This window comes from Pholis gunnellus (genome assembly GCF_910591455.1).
Source record: "Pholis gunnellus genome assembly, chromosome: 18".
Lineage (NCBI taxonomy): Eukaryota > Metazoa > Chordata > Actinopteri > Perciformes > Pholidae > Pholis > Pholis gunnellus.
This window is the reverse complement of record NC_136545.1, coordinates 7,029,662-7,051,061: the sequence shown is the minus strand read 5'-3', so window position 1 is coordinate 7,051,061 and position 21,400 is coordinate 7,029,662. Positions and strand designations below refer to the sequence as shown.

At 44.5% G+C, this 21,400-nt stretch overlaps 1 protein-coding gene across 1 annotated transcript in view; it reads right to left on the bottom strand.

Annotated features, from left to right (window-relative positions):
• Nucleotides 1–21,110, bottom strand: part of LOC306710437 (ephrin-A5-like) — a 66,154-nt gene extending 45,044 nt beyond the window's left edge. The window contains exon 1 of the mRNA XM_079178998.1: nucleotides 20,174–21,110. Coding sequence (XP_079035124.1) covers nucleotides 20,174–20,298 — 125 coding nt within the window. The 5' untranslated portion in view covers nucleotides 20,299–21,110. The remainder of the gene's footprint in view (nucleotides 1–20,173) is intronic.
• Between the last annotated feature and the right edge of the window lie 290 nt (nucleotides 21,111–21,400).

Here is a 21,400-nt window from a genome sequence, read left to right as displayed (position 1 = left end):
CTGAGGAGACACAGTAAAGAGGTGTCCTGTGATTCAACGCTAGTCTGCCAGATAGTCGGTGTGTGCGCGAGCATGTGCGAAACGTGTGCGAAAGAGGGAGAAAGAGGGAGATGGTGGTAGACGGCGAGAGACAATGAGCGCGCGCGCGAGAGAGCGAGCCAGTGTCAAATCCAAACAGCCAGCCCGGCGCTGATGCGCACCTTGAAATGTCAGACGAAAATGGGGGTGAAGAGTGTTAAGAGCAGTGCACGGGTGAAAATGGACTGAGTGGGGTGAACAGATTTAACTAGCAGTGGAGCAGACGGCAGAGAGGGCGAGCAGCTCATCTCCAGCCTGGCGGAGTGTGGGGCAGTGGGTGTCGGGGAGGTGAGAGAGAGAGAGAGAGAGAGAGAGAGAGAGAGAGAGAGAGAGAGAGAGAGAGGGAGAGAGAGAGAGAGAGAGAGCCAGCGGCTGATGTGAAGATGGCGGAAGCAGAGGGGGGAGGAGGGATTTCCTGGATTGTGATGTCACAGGGTGTAGGCCTCGACTACAAAGCTGACCCCTGGCTGCCCGGGCCCTCATGATCTTTATCATGCAAGTAGTGCTACTACACTCTGATCCAGACAGTCTCTCATACAGTTGGAGCTCAGCTGGTATTGACAGAGGCTCTATTATGGGGAATATGTTTTTTAACCAAACCTGTTAGAGGTAACCCTCATGAGGCTAAAAACTAAACAAAAGGAAGCTCACAATCCTATTACCGTACAAACTCTAAATAGCAGCTCAGTGGTTTAAAAAAAAAAAAGAAATCTTGTTGTTGAGTTGTGGTACTTTCCACTTGCCGAAAAACGATGTCAACAAACTGGTGGCCAAAATAAATAGATACATCCAATACAATAACACTATACGCAAGTGCAGCACACCATCTTAGAGTATTGTGTGAAGGCTCCCAGCTCATAGCATTGTGACGTTATTTCGCCGTTGTCACATTCTGCCAACATGGTGAGAGTGCAGCGGTCACAAAGAGGAAGAGTGGAAAGAGAATAAACCAAAGAACAGGCTCAGGTACTTTTGGGGCTCATTAGGAAAGTTTAATGATGGTATACACCCATTATTAAACACATACGTCTGAGTAGTTTATTGGATCAGCAGGAGTGCGTGTGAGAATCTTCAAGGCCGAGTTAATGGCCAAACACAAACATGTCAAAGTCAGCCGCCACTTGTTTATTTATTTCCTTCTCTGGGTTTTCCCTTCACGCGCCGACTCAGTCAGCACACGCTAACTGTAGGCCGAGGCCAAACACCCGCAGGGAGCGACCCTGTCCTCCACACTGCTGCCTAACACATCACGCGGCTTCTTTCTGCCTCCCACTTAACCCTAACCACACACACAAACACACACACACACACACACACAAACATAAATATTCTTCCCGCTGCCCAAAGACACGGAATATGCCGAGACCAAATAAACACGCCGAGCTGGTGAGGAAATGCGAATGAAATGATGAGACGTATAGGGCAAAAATTGTCCGAACGCCGAAGCCAGGCAGGCTAGAGCGATGCTGGCGGAGCACCAACACATTCACACACACACACTCTCGGGCCTGCAGCAGAGCGAGGTGTCAGAGCCCGTTAGAGGCCTTTGGCTGGACACAGCTCCAGAACAAGCTGGACAAAAGCGTTGCCTGTCTCCCCTCATTAAGTGATTTAAGATCCCGTGTTCCCCCGACTCCTTTCATCGCCGTCCAAAGTGAACACACTCAAAAAAGCCCAACAAGACTGCCAGGACCTGCTGACATGAATGGGGTGAAGAGGGGCAGGAAAGCCAAGTTCATGGCGGAGGACCAGGGTCTAAAGCTGAGCTACGCTAGCCATGCCTATTAGCCTGCACGCAGATGGAGAGGAGGGGGGGGGGGGGGCACCTAGCTTGAATAAAGCAGGATACCATGGAGGCTTGGCCCCCGGGTGGGGAACAGCAGCCACTTAATCCATTAACAGTTCTTCGTCCACAGAAGAAGCAACGTTTTCCCATGAAGGTTTAGTTTAGCAGAAATGTGCCGTTTCCACATTCCTGGCTAACAAGGCGGCGCTATCTGGGGATGTGGGAGACGACGGAAAGACGGAGGAGCTGGATGGAACATCAGAGCTGCATCCAAAATCAACCTCACGAGAGCGCCGGCTTGGTCGAGCCGTGTCATAATTATGAGTGATTAAAGCAGGCTATATCATATATCACGCAGTTACCGGGATTTGCTATGAAAACTCCAACAGTGCCTGTGGTTTAAGTTGAGTCTGGATTTGTCAGCAGTGGGGGGATGAACCAAAGCTTTTAGCAGCTGCCGCGAAACAAATCACTCTTTTGCAAGCCATATTGGTTTATTATTAGAGTTTTGTTGGTAAAATAAGTACGGAAATGTTCTAGAAATGAGTGTCACGAGACAGAATAAGGCTGCGGGACAGAATGTACCAAAGGATTGTGCAGCAACTGCAAAAATAAAAAAAGAATCTTCATCTTGTCAAGTTAATTTAAGCCCTAAAAGTCTTGTTTTCTTGAAAGAAGTTTCTCGAACATCAATATCTAAAAACAAGACAGATAGAGGTAGATCGCTGCACTAGAAAAAAGGAAAATCATAGGTGTATGTCGCAAAATTCAGCTGATTTGTACATGAAACCAGTCTTTTACTTGTAGCAAATGAAAGATGTCCATTTCTTAACAACAGACAAGCATCACTTGATACAATTTTCAATCTAAGTGTGTGTAGGGTTGAATTTCATGCAAAATAAGATGTGCTATATATATATATATATATATATATATATAATATAAACATACCACACACAGCATCACTTAACACCTCATTATGTCAGCTTTGAGAACGCCTACTCAGATCCATCACCAGTGCATGATCTGCACTTAATGTAAGGACATTCAGACGCTTTGAAACGCGTTTGAAGTCGGTCAACTCTTTTGAGAGTCGTGACAAGCAGAGGAGAGCTCCTAACTGAGCCGCCGCCGAGGAAACTATGATATATTCCGACTCCAGTCTGATTCTGCACAGCGCTGCATGAAAGAAATCTCCGTTAAAAGAGAGAGCCTAATTGGAGATTGAGTGTGGTCTTAAGTGGACAGTAGACAGAGAATGCAGAAAATGCACTATTTAGATTCAGGAGAGGAATAAAAAAAAAAAACGATCCTCTGAGCAGCCAAAGTCCAATTAGTGCGGTATAGAATGTGAGATCCAAACATTTGTTTACAAGAGGCTGTTTTTCTTTTTTTTCCCTTAGCTCTCTCTCCGGGACGGGGGACCCTGGTCGGATTCCACGACGGCTCCACAACAGAGTGGGTGTGGCTACACCGCACAAACCTCGGGGCCTTTTGACATTACACTGCGCAACCATGAGGTCAGAGGAAGGCTCTTTCTTCCCAGGCACAAAGGAGTGATTTTTCACTCGCCCCGTGAGAACGGCGGCGGATAATGAACTCTCGGGCCCCTGGTATCACGTTCGGTTTCACACGCGTCAACTCCATTCTGGAGCGGAACAAAAGGGCAGTAGGAGAAACATTTGCGGGGAGGGAACAGCGTGCCCAGGGCATGCCATGCTGGGTGAGTTTCAAGCATTTTAATGGCAGTGATACCCTTGAGATTAGTACGGAATTGTTTCTTTCAGGCATACGGAGGGAAACATGCACAATTAAGGCTACCGGGCAGACGTGCGGGTATGTACGTGAAGGTGTTGTTGAACCTGCAACGTACGGCAGCAATACAGCACAAACACCATCAAAGATGCAAAAGCTAGAAGCGTTTGTCCGACGTGTCGCTAGAAGAAAATATCTGTCTAAGCGAGTCTAAGCCTGCAAAAAATATATCCACAGATCTTTAACAGATTTAACAGATTTTCACCTCCGATCTTATACGCACACAAATTTGACGTCTTTTGCTTTAATAAAGCCCCGTTCACAATGAAAAACGTCCTCTTGCAGCGATTCCAAAAATGCTTCATGTAGTAAAATCTAATTAATAAATTCCAGTATTCTTTAAAACTAAAAGGCAAAAAACGAAGTCTTTTACCCGAGAGATACCCGGACTCCGGCAAATAAAGCAGTTGTGGCACTTATTTCAGACTGGAAACTGGCCTGATTACTTTAACCAGCGGGACAAACTGTTAGCCCTGTTAGCAACATGTTAGCAGCGTGTTAGCAACGTGTTAGCAACATGTTAGCGTATTGACTGCTCCTGTATATATGGAGGAAACCAGAACCATCACGTTTGCAGCAGCAAGATAGTAATATAGATGTTCTGTCCTAAGAACAGTTTAGTCCTGGGACATTATCAGCTTAATTGATCAGATATTAGCTGTTGTTGCCCTTGATGATGGTTTTAAAGTAAACAGGAAATACGCCTCGGTAGGTTTTTGGAGTAACTCTACTATTATACATTCTCCACTCTCTTACAGACTTTAACCTCTTTATGGAATCACTTCCTTTAGGGGTTTTGGTTCCTTTTGTTCTGTTTTTCCCTGCTGCAAATCTTTGAACCTGCATACCTGAGACGTTCATTGGAGACAAAAGAGAGTGCAGAATCCTCACCTACTCGGATTGTGTGCAGCAGATGCTTCTGAGTAATAACATATCCTCCTCGTTGCACCTTTAAATCGATGGAATTTATCGCGCTCCAGACACGGCTGGGACTAAATCCGGCGACTTTCCAGTTCTAAGACACTCCATAACCAGCACCAGCACCGAGCCGCCCCGCTCCGTGTCATCTGCTCTGCTAAACTATAAAGCATTTGGGAAAGGCCAGACGGATTAGGCTGGAGTTACTCCGACATGAAAAGCTGCTCTTAATTCAAAAGCTCTCATGGCTGATTAATCACAAATTATGATCAAACAGCTGACTTACAGGATAAACATTTGACACCCTTGCTCACAAGTGTGCGTCTGCATCTGTGTGCGCTTGCCAATGTGTGCATGCATGCATGGCCTGTGAGTTAGTGTGTGTAAAAGTATGTGTGTGCGTGTGTGAGTGCGATCACGTCGTCTCCCCGAAGTCTGCAGACTCATTTTCCACAGCAGATTACACACCGCCGAATTAAAATCACCAATGCCCCGACATTCATCTGTGCAGACTATGAACCTTTTTCATGAACGGGGTCACAACCAAAACCATTTTCTCAGAAGAAGAAGAAGAAGAAGAAGAAGAAGAAGAAGAAGAAGAAAAAGAAATGGTCCTCACTCTCAAAACAGGCCCACATTCTGAGACAGACTGGAAACATTAAGTGTTGTCAAGAGGCCGCATGGCCATTGCTTGTCCACACATGGAGGAGTTGACTTCAACTCAAACCTGGAGAGAGTGAAGGAGTCAGCTGACGGGGATTTTTGGAGGGAGAAGAACAAAGCTGTGAAGTCTGAGAAGCTTTAATCGCCCTTCTCATATCTGATAGCGGAGCAGCAGGAGTCAGCAGCGGGATGAAAAACATCTGGACACCGGGGTTAGCAGAGCTAAATCAAGAGGCAGCTCAGGGTACCGAGGGGGGGCAGCGAATGTGCAGAAAATGCGGACCCGTTTCTGGGTTTCCCAGTTAATTGTTTGTCATTGATGAAATATGAAAGCTATGCGTCTTGATTGTGCTTACGCGTGCTAGCTTGAGTCATTTTGAGGGCGCTCTCCTACATTATGGGATTTTCTGGTGCTATAAAATGTGTTATGAAGAAAGAGAAATTGGAATTGATATATACATTTTTGTTTAACCCAATAAGTGGGAGTCAAGAATTTGTATTTTATACAAATGTTTAATATATATATATATATATATATACACATGTATTAGGGATTGAGATATTATAATTATTTGTATTATTTGTACTATTACAAATATATTTCAGTGGATTTTGTGTCGCACAAAAATGGCGTGGATTCTGACGCTGTAAAAAATAGCGGGATTATCACACATAGCAAATTTCAGGGACACTACATCCGATTTTAGAATCTGCGTGCAGCATTGTATATTTTGGGAGAATTTGAGAAGCCCTATAACAAATTTTGAGATCATGACACATGATTCCGCAGGATCCCCACATTTGCCACAGTAAAAAACATTTTGTCACAAATTACACATTTTTGGGACAATCAAGCTAATTTTCCGGGTTAAGCATGTACTATAAAATATTTTTTAAATGAAATTAAATGAATTAATATTTTACGAGGCCAACGAGGCTGTTTCGATAAATGTTGGGATTCTGAAACTGCAACAATTTTTTGTGATTATCTCACATAACACCATTTCACACTATAGCAAATGTGGGTTATTTGCATGCACTATGACATCATTCTGGATTATGCCAAGAACATTTTAACGGCTCTGTAACACATTTATTTTATATGCCGGGGTCATTTCACCACGTCTACAAATTCTGGATGCTTTTACAAGTTTTGTGAAAGACAATTGGTCGATTTGTGAGTACTATGACGCGGTATTGGCACAAAATTAAGAGTTGGGATAGTGTACTGCTATACTGAATTCGAGGACGATCAAGAATACCTATTGATACGGGGGAATTCACTCAAACGAAATCAGGGAGTGTATAGTTTACAGGTTGAAGAAGTTGATTTTAATTGTCATGAGTTTCAGATAATTGTTGGCGAACAAAAACGTGTGAGCTTCCCTGAGAGGAAAGGGAAAAAGACAGACATGAGAAGCACTGCAAGAGATAATGAGCAAGCAGGGGAGCACGAACGAGAGAAAGCTAACTCAGCTCCCAGTAACCTTCTAACATTTTCACTGTAGCGGTCTCTGCAAGAGTGTGTGTGTGTGTGTCCTTGCCACGATGAATAGGCACCATACAGATAGTGATTAATTCAGATAGTTGTTGGCATTTCAGTTTATATCCCCCAGAAAGAGGCATGCTGCTGCAGCACGAGTTCAACATGCTGCATTAAGAGCTTTGCTCCCTCCAGGCAACAGGAATTCTGGGTTATTTCTACCCTGGTGTATGTGGCACAGTTTTGGTTATCTGTGCTCAACGGGCCAATGAAAGCGCAGCTGCTCCACGGCTCATTGGCTGCCGCGGGGTTGTGGGTTAATCCTGATTGGTGACTTTCTGAGAGGACACGCCCCACGGTTTTCCTTCTTTTTTTTTGGGAGGGAAGGGGGTTTGCAACAAATTTGCATATTTATCCATTTTTACCGTTGTGTGGAGAATTTCTAACCTAATTTAGGGGCATTTTTCTCTCCAAATGCCAAATATCACCAAAAATGAATAAAAATGAAGTAAATAAGAAGACCTCTCAGCTTTAGCCGCCACAGTTGCTCGTAAAAAAACCTCTTAATTTAAGACGGGACTAATTATTGAAACCGTTTGAATCATCTCAACACAAACTTCATACCCCGGCATGCGTCTTCGCCGTACTTTGGAACAATCGGAAAATAATACGATATCTGATTGGAAAAGTCGAGAAGTGTGTCAAGCGGTGGTGCTGCACCACAAATCCCACTACACTGCTGGGTTGCTGGGCAAAATTTAGAACGGGCCTGCCTCCATACAGGAGTGGCTTGGTGGATGGTAAATGTGTGTGACGTCTTAGCCGGCGTGTTTCTCTAACCCCCCCGTGTATCGCGTGTCTAGACCTCACCAGCGCTACTTCTGGAAGAACCACGTGACCCAGATGAGCAGTCACAGGACTTCAACGTCCACACTTCAGGCCCATTTTTTCTTCTTCTTCTTCTTCGATCAATTCTTCCCTTATATTCCAGCCTATAATCAAACGGGCCGAAATAAGTGAAGCTGACGCGGAACCCACAGCCAACGACAAAATGGCTGAATCACAGCGAGGTTCAAACCCAACTAAGAATTCATTTTCCTAAACTATGGCTACAACTACGCAACATTTAAATTGCATTAGACATTGATATAAAAATAAGAATAACTACGTTACGACAAATTTAAAATGTATAGATTTACTAGAATTCTTTTTTATTTTGAAATCTGTTTTCTTTCTGGTAAAATGCTGTTAAATGAATAGAATCTGTACATTTAAACAAAATATGAATTAATTATAGGTTGAAGTAAGTGTAACTGTAACATCGTATTAAAAACTGGAAAAGTTACAATATTACAAATTGAAGCAAATGCCGATACAAAGCATATCACAATGTAATGAAAATTGTGTTGTATTTTCATTCCAAAGAAAAGTATAATCATACATTATATTGTTTATGCTAAAATAAAATAGGATAAACTATTATTTGCGTTTAAAAAATACATTTTAAAGTCACTTAGAATACAAATAACATTTTTAGAGATCGTGTATAAGCCATGACTAGAAATATAGAATATCTATGTAGAGGCAGACAAAGGAAATCTGATACAACTGATTTTTCTTAACATTAATTTGAATATTTATCTATAAATTTAAACAAATTCTTCTTGCATTTGAATGTGTTTTCCCCGTAATGTAGATATTACGACAGCTGCCATAAAAATGGCCAAAATTTCCAAAAGTTGGCGTAAAAAAAGAACAAAAAAAAGTCCACTAACGAAAAGAAAAAACAATTAGTGAACTTTTGGTGACCACGCTTTTGCTACTTACGAAAGTCCACTAAAACTTAATAGTAACCTCCATCCAGAGACAGAAATATGAGCAGTGAGCCATAAAGACTTCTGATGGAAACCTAAGCAGCCGGCACACTCAGGAAACAAATAAAACATCTTTATGAGCTGGATTTTATGATCTTAATAGGCGCAGTCCCGGTCCAGTGGCCTCTAAGTGCTCTGCTGGACAGGTCTGTGTTTCAGAGCCGACTTCAGACACCACCGGCTACTGTCTGCACCGCCACACACAAAACTCTGCACAACTCACTGTTTTCATTACGCTGGCTGCTGGATAATTAAAAGAACACTTTCACTGCCCGTGAAATTACAATAAATTCCCATTAGCTGGGTCTAATGTACACGGTGCATATTAAGACACCGAATATAAAACAAATGGATACACAACACACACTGTTTGTAGGAGTCATATGGTCTGGGTAATAGGAGACCAGATTTTTTTCAGCACTTTTGTTTGGAGGTCTGGTGATTACTGTGCAAAAAAAACTCCTCATTTTCCAATGCAAGTAATTCCAAAAACAAGTGAGAGAAATCTGCTAATGAGGCAAAAGTATTTCACTTTCCAGCACAAATTCGTACGCTTGAAGCTCATTTTCTTGATTTTAATTGTGTGTTAATTCAAGCTTTAACTTAAAGTAAGTGCTTTCATCTCAAAACCAGATTTTCTTCTTTATTTTAGAATTTTTAAGTTTAAAGTGTTTTTTGATTGCTTTTTTTTCTTTGTGTGTTGAAACAACTTATTTCTGAAAAGTGCATCAAATCTTAAATATTTACATTAAGTCCTTCATTAAGTATTTTTGTTTCTTTTCAAATTTGTGTTTATCGTTTTCATTTAACTCTTAACTTATCTTCTCATTCTCTGGCAAAATCCTTCACATATGTATATTTGTTACAGTGAATAAATGTCTTTTTTTTAAATGATATTGATAATTTCACACAAATTCTGTGCTTATGAGAAAACTAACTTTCTGACGTTAAATCAGAGTGAAACTTTGGGTTAGGAAAGGGGGGCTGAAACCCGTCTCTACTGCTGTTTTTTATTGTTCCCTTGGAGTTCGTCAGTCTCTTTGAAGCAGGACGGGACAGGTGACCTTGTCCCTTTTGTTAAACAGACAATACCGGCTTGTCGGGCCATTAGTTTCTCTTTGTAGGTGCTCGTCTAGGTGCGATATCCACCCTGTCATTGCTGATAGCGCAAAGCCGTCGTCAGAATCCACCACAGGGACAAAGGAAGTGAAACACCCCCGAGGTGATTTACAACATTCCTTTTACCAGTCATAGTAAAATGTCATTATTTCAATTATACATCAGAATCGGCTTAAATCCCACAAATAAGAAGGAGAAACCATCAGAGAAGCACTAACAACCGAAGAGCCTCTTGCCCGATTCATGAGAGCGTAGTACTCCACTCAAAGTGGAGACGTCTGATTGGCGGGAAGGGGAGCGCTGCGATTGGCTGAGGCGGTGGCACATTCTGTGTCGGCTCAGCGCTGGGACCTGTTACGCCAGATGCCCTCCTCTCGTCCCCTGCAATGTTTGCAGCCCCACGCACGCGATCCCTCGCTCCGCTTGGCTGCACCCTCTCATCGCATTACTTCTGCTATTCTAACTCCGCCATCAATTATGCACTAGAATAACTCTGGGCCCTGATGGAGCCAAGACATAAAAGGGGATCATCAGCGCTCGCAGCGTCTGCCCAGCATGCTCCCCGCCGCGCTGCTGCCGCACTGCTACCGCTGATACGAGCGGGCCAAGGTGCCAGCTCGCATACGGGACAGCAGGGACGGCACACATCGACGGGTTCGTGCACAAACACACCACGGCTTCGTTATTGTGTTAGTAGGTCAATCAGCGACGGGCGTCCCAGCGAAATTGCCGACTCAGCAAAGTCGGGAAAACCTTAATTCCGGATTGTCCGACTCTTAACGAAGACGAATTGTCTCACACTGGGTTACATTATTCAACTTGTTTTAAGGTAATTGATTGTTCGATTGATTCAGTGTGTCACTCATATCGCAAACATCCGTTCAGAGAAAACTAGATTGTCTTGTCAACTTCTCAACTGAGCTGAATCACGTCTTTCGGACCACTTTTAAAATCAGATCATATTGTTTGGCGTCAGCAAATTTCTATGAAGAGAAAAGCAGAATGTTTGGTTTGTTTGTAAAGGTGGATATTTTTTTCTTCTGTTGTGCTGCTAATAGCTTTATTGGTCTGCCTTTCACAGATAATATAAAAATGATGAAATAAGGCTCAGTGGCAACAAAATTCAGGCGATCCCTTCAATCAGCGCGATGCAGAATCATAGAATTTCCAGCTTCATATCAACATTTTCTTCTGAAAGGTCAAAGCTGTCTTCAACTTGTGTACAAAAGAAATACAAATACAAAAAAAGTCAACATTTTCTAGAAATTAATGTCTGTATTTTGAAAATCTCTTGACGAAAACCAGAAAATAATTTAGCAGGTCACTGCACTAGACTCAAGAAAAATAACCAAGACATGATATCAGAAACACATTTTAACTTCTCATACGGATTCTTTTCCATTTTGGGAAAATCAGACTTCAAGAACTTGGTAGAAGACATAAAACACTTCCTACGGAGTCCTTTGTGTCTGTAAAAGAAGGAGATTTACTTGCAGGAGTAGGAGTGTGGGATCAGAAAAGATCAGAAAACACTCAAGTGACGTCCCAGGATTCGTAACCTACTTCTTTTTTTTTCCTGAAACAAAATGGAGTCGAATTTGGAAAATGGCTGCCCGTGTGCTCCCCGCTCCGCCACACACCACATTGAAAAGGCGAAGAAGAGGAGGAGAAATCAGCCACGTGTGGGGAAAGTGTACACAGTGCAGTCTGAGATTTCAATTAAAGACCCGGCAACTCAAGTTGCGCGATGATAAAAAAAAAAAAAAAACTATTTAATCGCAGCCATTCATCACCAAAGTAACGCAGGCCGGGAAAAAAAAGGAAAGCCGACATGATGTCGACCCCTCCAATAAAGTCCTGACCTGGATTTCTCATGGTTGCGTGTGAAGGTTTGTCCGAGCTCTATCGTGAGATCACAAACAGCTTTTTTTAATATTTCATGTGTCGCAAAGCACCGAGCGTGCTGAAATCACACAGGGGGAAACACTTTTGAGTCTCAGCGGACCTGGGAGCCACACGAAAGGTCTCGCAAAGTCACACCAAGTTCATGCAACAACAACTGTTCTTCTTCACACGCAGATACAGAACAATAACAACAATTGCGGGAGGCTGAAAACAGCGAAACGGGCGTCTCGTCTGCGGTGGTTCGGCTCCAAACCACGATCAGATAAACCCTCACACCCAAATAATTACAGGAGACATATGAACCGGAGGGATAAAAGCAATTAGACAGCGGCGGTGTCTCCCACCAAAGCATATTTGGCATGTTTTGGTTCGTCTGTGTGTCTGAAAGAAAAACTTGTCTGTCGTACGTGTTGACTCTGTGAATCACGCGTGATTCACCAAATCTTGACTGGAAAAGCAACGCGCATCACGCTTTGTCTAAATTTGTTCCAAGATACACAAAAAGCAAAGAGTCAGCAGCCGTTTCAAATCAGGAAACGTCGCCCCGACGAGGAGGTGCACATACTTTGGCGTTTCAGGCCTCCCTCCAAAGCCACAGCGACCCACATATACTTCCCGAAACATTTACTTGGAGGTTTGGCCCTCGCTGTCAAAATGGTCGCATTTGAGCCAATTGACATTTCAGCTGTGATTGTATCTGATTTCAGTCGACCCGACGTGCCAATTCTCTCATTACCCCCATTTATCCTAAAGCAGAGGAGACATCGCAGCCAACAAGTCAGAACCACAGACGTATAACAGCATTAAGTCGAAAATGAAGCTTAGCAATCGCTACAGGAGGATTCATTCACTTCTAAATAATCCAAACATGTGAGAGAAAACACTGCTGATTTCCCTCAGTCCCGTTGACTCCATTCCCCCCCTCATATGTTCTCTACTTTGAAGTACAGAGTTGAAACGCACTTTTAACGTCTACACTGCAAAAAATCTCCTTTTTATCAAAGTCATGTTGTCTCTGTTTGGTTCCTCTGCTGTTTCTTTCTCCAGGGCTGCAGACCTGATTGAGTGTAATCAGCAGCATTGGACACACCTGTGCCCGGCCGGTTCATAAAGCCTGAGCCAGCAGCCGTCCACAGCTGGCATACCTCTCACACACGTACAGTATATGGCCGTCTCGGGGCTTTTGGGTTTCTTTTGCTTGTTTTTAACAACAACATCCACGCAGCACGTTTTCACGCATGCACTCCCTTCACTACAGACTTATTCTCACTTAATTTTTTGGTTAATAAATCACTTTATTTGTGAAGTGCGACCGCTTTTGTCACGGTTTTAGAGCTGGAACCAGAGAGTGTATTAGTTCAACCTGTTTTCAACACAAATCAATTTGTTTCTAGGATTTACTAGTAAGAAAAAAAAAACATACAATATGGCTATAGTTGCACTGCAATCAAGCAAAATAGCTTGAAGAGGGAATAGCACTCAAAGATTTCTTGGTAAAATTGTATATTTTACAGTACAAAGATTCAAGCGCATATGAACAGCCTTCACTCTCGTCTTTACAAACTACGAAAACTCCTGTTTGGTTATTTTTTTTGCTGTTGAGGAGCCTCTAAAGCGACTCTAGCACGGCCGAGCACCCACCCTGCAGTCTTTGATACTCTGTGATGCCCGACAAACAGCAGCAGCCTTGCCCTGTCTGTTAGCAGCTTAGTGGCTCTTTAGGACCTTTTTTAGAGGCAGTTTTTAAAAGCTTTACTGCAGTCATTAGGAGCTAAGGCTGATTAATGTGAATGGTCAGGCAGGGCCTGGCTTTCTGAGGGGAGAACAGAGAGGGGTGAAGGGTCCCACAGGAAGTGTTTTGTGTCTCCACACAAAGGGAAGGCTGACCTCTTAAGCCCCTTAGAGCCTCTTTGCTAATACCCTCACCGGTGCCTACAAAGACACAGGGGATGCCATTTCACCACTCACATTTAAACAGGGTACACAGAAAAGAAAGCCCCGGCAAGATTAAAACGGCAGAAAAGTGAACCTCTGTGCAGCGGAGTGAGACTGTGAGATTAGGCCTAAAGAGTTCCCCCCACTAATCCATTGACTGTCGCACATATCAAACACAGGGTGCCAAACTCACACAGTGAGTCTCATCGCGTAGCTTTTGCCATAAAAGTTTAAAAAAAAATCTTAAATACTTCAAAAAGAATCTAGGAATTATTTCAAGCTGTTTCCACCTGCCTAACGGCTTCAGTGAATTTTCAAGATTTTAGGGACATTTTCCCTTTTTTCAAGATAATATCTTTTTTTTTTTACTTTTATGCCTATTTTCATTTTCTAGACCAAGAGGATACTCTGTTCCACACAATTATTGAAACAAGTGACTTCCATTCAAAGCAGTTTGAAGATTGTGTGCTACATTGACATTCAGTTATGCGTAGAATTCACAAGTGATTTTCTGTGACTCTGGTGCATCAATTTACTTTCATTCTCTCTCCTTTCAAGATCAAGAAGAGAACAAGTTGACTTCCTTTGGAAAGAAGTCATCTTGCTAGATTTGTTTAATGTATTGTAAGTAAAAAAAAATCTAGATATAAATGTGACTTTTCTTCATTCTAGGGCTGTGGTCTGCCGTATTTCTTCTTTTTAAAATCTCGAAGCAAAATGATTTGTATCAGAAACCTGATTAAGTTATAATGCTACATTGTAATGTTATTTTTTTTCTTGATTTACAATTTGGTGATTTACCTTATTCAGTGTTCTTTCAAGATAGAGAGAGACTCAGTTCTAGAAGCTGGGGGAATGAATACTGTATTGGCAAGTTCAGTGATTCTGGCATCAACATACCGACACTAAATTCTAGAAAATTCTTGAAACAAGTTGACTTCCCTTGGAATCGTGCCGCACTGGCGGATTTGTTGCTCCTAATGGAAAACAAGACTTTGGCGACTCGTACGGTGACAATAAAATACCTTTCAAGATGGAAATTCTTGTCACGGAAAAGAAAAATGCACCGACTTGCAATTCGGTGATTGTAACCACAGTGCAGTTGCTGTGAGAGAAACATTGCCGTAAACCAATAAAGCGGCCACACTTATTAGTAAACCTCAACCCACTACTTCCTGTCAATCACGCCCCGGCAGCCCGAGGGCCCTCGCCTTGTTAGTCGGAGCGTAAAAGGGAGGGCTGGGGCAGCTCCTCTCTGCAGGCAGGGTCGTAGAGAGCACGGGGAATGACGGGCGTCTCCACAGGACCTCTGTTCCCCCCCTCTGCAGAGAGCCGAGTCTCCGGAGCTCAGACTTATTAAGCGCATTCTGCAAGGTACCACTGATTTAAAGTCCAGCGAGTGGTAGCGGACTTGACGCGATATGAAGGAGGTGTTCCTATCTGGGATGTGGCGCTCTTTCATTTCAGGCGCTGAGAGACTGAAGTGCTGCGAGGAGGCTTAATGCTCCCGCACTTTGTAATAAAATGGAAGGTAAACCTCAGATAAGAAGCCTCTCATCCTCAGGTTATTGATACTTTCTGAACCCTCTCCGGAGGAAATCACATTCTGTCGGCTCTCTTTGATGCCTTTTCGTGATTGACACTTCCTCAGGGTGGAAACATTCTGACCCCACCCCGGGGGGGACTCCACGGCCTGCACACCGTCCCCCTGTCGTAGCCTCTGGCCTCTTATGAGGAAGTTTCTCTCACCCCCGCGACTGTATTGTCCCTCCTGTTCTAATCCCCCCCCCCCCCCACCCCCACCTCAGTTAACATATGCACCACCTCGCCCGTCCCCTCCTTCTCCCAGTGTGTCTCCCTGCTCAGCTAAAAGCCAGCTACGGGCCACTGAGTACGAGCGGAACAATGGCGGCCTTTCAGGCGCTGGGTGCCAACGCTGGGAGAGGGCCGCGGTCCTGAGACCCAGTCAATATTTGGACGTGCTTTGCCTTTTTTTTTTTTTTTTTTTGTGTCCCGTTTTTTTTTAATCCGAGCGGAACCGAGCGGCAGGGAGCCCGGGAAAAAGGCTGAGAGGGGAAAGCGAGGGTAAACAGTGGGAACAATGCGAACGGGGCAACTCACAATGCCGCTGGGAAACTATCACAACATCGGCTCGCCACCGAGGGAAAAATCAAGTGTTGTTTCTTTAAGTGGAGATTAAAAAGAGAAGCAGAGGAGGGAAAGCAAATAGCGGAGGTCGCTCTGCATGCGAGAAGAAATGTGTCAAGTCGAGAAGCTTGCTCCCATTTTCTGAGGTAGAACCTCCACCAAAAGCACAAACCAAACGGTCTTTTCTACTCAGCTTCCGGACGTACTTAAGAACATCAGAGGCCTTTTCTAAAGTCAATAGCCACACTTATATCACACATGCAAACAGGCCTCTGAAACAATTCTTTGATTGTCTTACGGAGAAATATGTTGCATCTGCTGGGGGAAGCTTTGGATGGGCATTATCAAGGATTAAAGGAAACCCCTGGGGTGACGGTGCTCTCGCTGAATGCTGGAATCCCTCTCTCCCCAGCTGTCAGGTCCTTAGTCCCACCCAATGAGGCTCTTTGATGACGAGGGGTATCAGTTTCCATGGCGTCGGAGACACAAACAGCTTGGGAGATTAGGGACGGAACTCGGCCCCGAATCTCCGTTGATCCCACCTATCAGCAGCAAATAAACACCTTGGGCCTCGGCAACGCCTGCGTGCGGACCATATGGACCCGGGTGGGTTTTAATGAAGCAGCTAAATAGCTGGTGAGCAGGGAATTCACTAATAGCTCCTTGTCAGAGCAGCAGTAAATACCCCGCTCATACTCTTCATGCCATCATTTGGTTTGCCGCCACAGACGGCGGAGCTGACAAGGAACATCTGTGACTCATTTTTCTTACATGAGCTTTTCCACCACGAAACGCTACAGCTTTTGTTTTTCATTATTCTACGGGTTTTGATTTCTCGTGCTTATTGGGAGGTTTCTGTCTTGTTGCCACTTTCTTACACAGCAGACTTCATACTGGCTTTATAAGCAGTAGCTACTGTCTTTATTAGTGGTTAATAGCACTTTATTGATCACACAAAAAGGGAAAATGATTGGTTTGCTTGAATCTTATCTGATAAGGCACAATATAAAAAGGTTTATCAATTGTAATGAATGGCTTTATTAACGTTAATATATCATTTGTTCAAACTTCAAAGGTCCTTAAGAAGCTATTAACGATTGTGTTCATATTAAATCCCTTTATAGAGAATGTTTTTATATTTCCAACTTTCAAATACTTTATAAAGGGTTAATAAATAAGTTATTAATACTAAATAGATCAGACATTAACAACTAGCTACTGACACCACAGCCTCTGAGCTTTCTCTAAACTATTCATTCACCATTTTATTACAACTTAACTCTATCCTTGTCAATAGGACAGTGGCTACAACATACCAGCAGCTACACATTATTCCTCACGTACACAATTTGTTGTTAATTCCTTCATTTTTTGTTTTTGAAAATGGGTTCCTCACTTTCTAATGAGCCATCAGGTGTTTAATGTTAATGCTAGTAAATCATAAATTCTGCAGTTGGAAATGTTGCGCAATGCAGTTCTTTCTCAGACGGTAGGCGGTGGAACCGTCCACTGGCGGGGGTCTACTTTTTCTCAAAAAAAGGTTGTTCTTACAAATGGCTTCTAACAGATCTATAAACATGAATAAATGTTCTGCTTGTAAGCAGAACCCAGTAACCCTGCACTGTACTTTCGGCTTATAAACTTTGTAGATACTGCTACGGCCGCTCCGCATTGCTCTTCATTATTCTGACAATATCTGAAATCATTCTGGGTCTACGACTTAAAGGAGTCACAACAGTGCTTTGCCAAGTACACTCTTTACACATCTTCTTCAGGAATATATCCAAATTAGGAGAGTGCCCAGACTTTCCAAACCTCCATAGCAACTATGTGCACACTTTGACTAATGGACTGACTCAGAGTAGAGCGAACAATGCAAAAGCTTTTACTGCAGCCTCTGCACTGAGGGAACTACGGATAAATACCGAAATGGTACAATTATCTGAAGCCCTGTTGGTCAATCAATCAATCAATCAACTGTGTCTCTGCACTTTCTTGCTAACGAGGCTCGCTGATTCTGGAGTTTCATTTAATTTCATTAAGTAGCTTATACTAGCACAGCTACTCGCTGTCAGTGGAAGCTTTTTCAAAACTCCAGGCGAAGCTGAGCGCCATCCTCGGGGCTGTAAATCTCCCTCCTGCTCCTCCTCTCAGATTCCTGCTCGTCTGAGCCTAATCAGCAACAAGCATCAGCGCAGGAAGATGCCCCCCCCCCTCCCCCCTCCCGAGATGAAAGCCCAGCAAACATTGACGCATGTTTATCTAAATTACCCCAAAAAAGCGGTTTCTTTCAGCCCCTTTCAAACAATAGAAAAACATGAAAATGTCATCGCATTTCCATTTTTCACGACTCACTTCCCATTTCAATTCCAGAGCTCCTGTAGGGGATTTCATGAATGGCTGAGTATGGACTGCTGCTCCGGATGCCATTTCTCCCCACTTTGGTCAAATATGCAGCAGAGAAGGCAGAAGAGGGGGGTAAGAAAGCTCATCTGGAAGTTGGGACTGTACCGCAGCAGGTTCCTGGGGCTCCAATACTGAGTATGGTTACATTAAACAGCAGGGTTCCGGGGCCCGCAAGCTCGTACGGAATACTGTTAGGTTCTGCTACAGGTCAGGGGGGGGGGGCAGGCTTTAAGCACGGCCCTCTCCTACACATTATACAGCCGGGGTCAGGTTTAGATTAAAGTCATGAATGAGAAAAGGAGACAGTCATTTAGGAGTTACTCATTTATTTAGCCCCCCATTCTGCAGAGACAAAGCCCAGGCGGGGCGCCGCGCCGGGGCCGCCACCGGGCCCCATGGCCGGCGGTACTGCCCCGGTTTTGACCCTGACAACGGTCCCCTCTGCGCTGCTTAACCCACAACTTGCCTGGTTACTACCAAGTGTGTGACCTCAGCATGTGTGGATCTCTCACAGGGCCGAGCGCCACGCTGTGCCTTGGCTGCTGCTGAAATGCCCCTGTGTACCCCCTTATTGTCTGCCCCAGCGTGGGTCGGGGGGAGGAAGAGATTGAGGAGGGAGAGGGGGGGGGACTTGGATGGGGGAGCATGGCAACCAAGAAACCAGACTCGAGAACTGGGAACTGTTTGAAAGCCAGGAGAGAGAGAGAGAGAGAGAGAGAGAGGGAGAAGGAGAGAGAAAAGAACAACCTGCAGCCTCTGTGGGACAGAAATCTGTTATCAGACTCTGATCTCTGTCTGTTAGCGGAGCAGGAACTCTGTCGGCCTTTGAAGCCACCACAACATTTGCATTCGCATCATTAACATGCCGTCAGCTCAACTCCTCTGCTGCAGCTCAACAGACCAGTTTATTGTCCCCGACCAAACGCGGATGTACACTTCTATTCTTTTTTTTGTTTGTTGATTTAATAAACTCGTGCCCGAAACTGCCGCCAGCAGCGAAAGTATTCCAACTGAAAAGTGACACACACTCATTATATCACCATGTGCTGGAGTGCCAAGAGTGAAGCACTGAGTCACCCAGGGAGGTGCCCTGACACACTCAGGAGAGAAATGTCAATTTGGTATTTCAACTGAAGGATCTGGACTCATCTGAACAAACTTTTTTTAGGGGGACGGACGGACTGGCTTTATAAAAAACACGACGCAACCTTAAGTTTTGAACTGCGTGTTTTGAGTCACCCGTAACAACAAAACACACTTTATGAGCACTCTTAAGAGCAGCGCTCCGCTGTACAATGAACCACATCAACTCTTAACTTGACAAAGACTAAATATATCCATAGTCTGACAGGATGTATCACCATTTGGCACAAAAACTATTCTGTCAATTCGAATCCGTGGCAGCAGACTGGAAGAGACTCAAATTATGCAGCCGAATGCATCTCTGCGGGCGCTCCTCATACGTTTCATTTTTTCGACCCGAACGTGCAGCATGACACTGAACATAAACGCGTAATAGCGCACATCCAAAGCGGGATTCGTGCTGATTCAGATACGGAAGATTATTAAACTGTATCATCACAATACAACGACCAGTGAAGACAGCACATAAATGATGTAGTGGAGCTGACACACACACACACACACACACACACACACACACACACACACACACACACACACACACACACACACTCACGTTTGGTCAACCTTGTGTGTGCCGGAGAAGAGTTCATAACGGTGGTAGCGCAAAGCAGATGTTCTATATATGCATTGTTACAAATTGATGAAATGGCAGGTTGGCTTTTTAAATTCTAAGTATATAAAGTGACGTTTTGTTAAGCTTCTCCAATGTGGGGGGCTTCTTGTGATGCACCAAACGGGGCTCGTGAGTGTGTACACACTGTGCGTGCTGTCACTCAACGATTACACTACTGTAACCCCGGTTTGAGTGCAGCTTTCCAAGCGGGCAACGTCGGCGCAGGGAGCCCCCCCTGTGTGCCGGCGCGTCCCTGCAGTGAGAGCGGGCGAGTTGTTACTTACTTGACGTTGGTCCGGTTCCAGTAGACGGCGTAGCGGTCGGACACCACCTTGGAAGCCGCGTCCTGGCCGTACACGCACACCACTACGACGAGGAAGAGGAAGAGGATCATTTCCACCTGCGGCATATTGGCTCCGGAACTCCGATGAAAGCCAAATGGGTTACAGTCCCTGTCCTGTGGATCAGGTTTAAGGTTTCTGATGACGGATGTGGCGGTGAAATGTTGCGAGGAGAGTCCGCTTTACAAGTGTAGCTCCCCGCTCGGTGTTTGGAACTAAATGAAATGTCTTTCTCTCCTTTTTTTTTTTTTTTAAAACTGCGTTTCACTGCTCCCTCTGCGTTTTGACCGTCAGATCAATGACTTTGCACCAAACGCTTCACTCGAAAACCAGTTCTACTTGAAGCAGGGAGAACGCCACAGCGTTTCTGCCTGAACAATCTTCAGCCGGCTCAACTCCGCTCCGCGCAGCAAACTGTTTCTCCAACTCGTCTCTAATTTCCCGGAGAGGAGGTGCGCAGTGGGGGGAAAAAAATTTAAAATCAGAGAATGAATGTTAACACTACAGTTAAACAGAGCAGAAACGCAGTCCTTGTGGCGTCGCGCTCTCCGGTTTAGGATCTGTCTCCTCCTGTTCGGTGTGACTCAACCGGGAAGAAGCCCGAAAGAAGAAGACTCAAACCGGCAGCTTCTTCAGCTCCGGCTGAACCCGCAGCTGCCCGGGTGCTTCTATCCCCTCCGCCGAAAAACAACAAACGCACGCATTACAAATAGAAAAATCAAACCTCTCTCTGCGTAAACGCGCAACAATCTCCGGGTAAAAAACGTCACCCTGACGAGCGGCTCCGCAACATCACCTCACCGAGAGCGCACGAGACGCGGTGTTGTCAACGTGGAGGAAGCAAACCAAGTCTGCAGCGCTCCGGCTTCTGCGGCCATGCTCTCCCGGACTAATCCCCCCCTACTCCTCCTCCACACCCGACCTCCCCCCCCCCCCCTCTCTCTCTCTCTCTCTCTCTCTTCCTCTCTCTCTCCCTTCCTCCCTCCTACTGTGCCAGCCGGGGCACACTGCAAAAAAAAAAATGCTCGTCTTTGCAGTTGAGACTGTTGAATCTTCTGGGGCGAATTCAATAATTATGCAAAATGTATTTAAGTGTGTGTGTGTGTGTGTGTGTGTGTGTGTGTGTGTGTGTGTGTGTGTGTGTGTGTGTTATATGCCTCGTTTCCACTT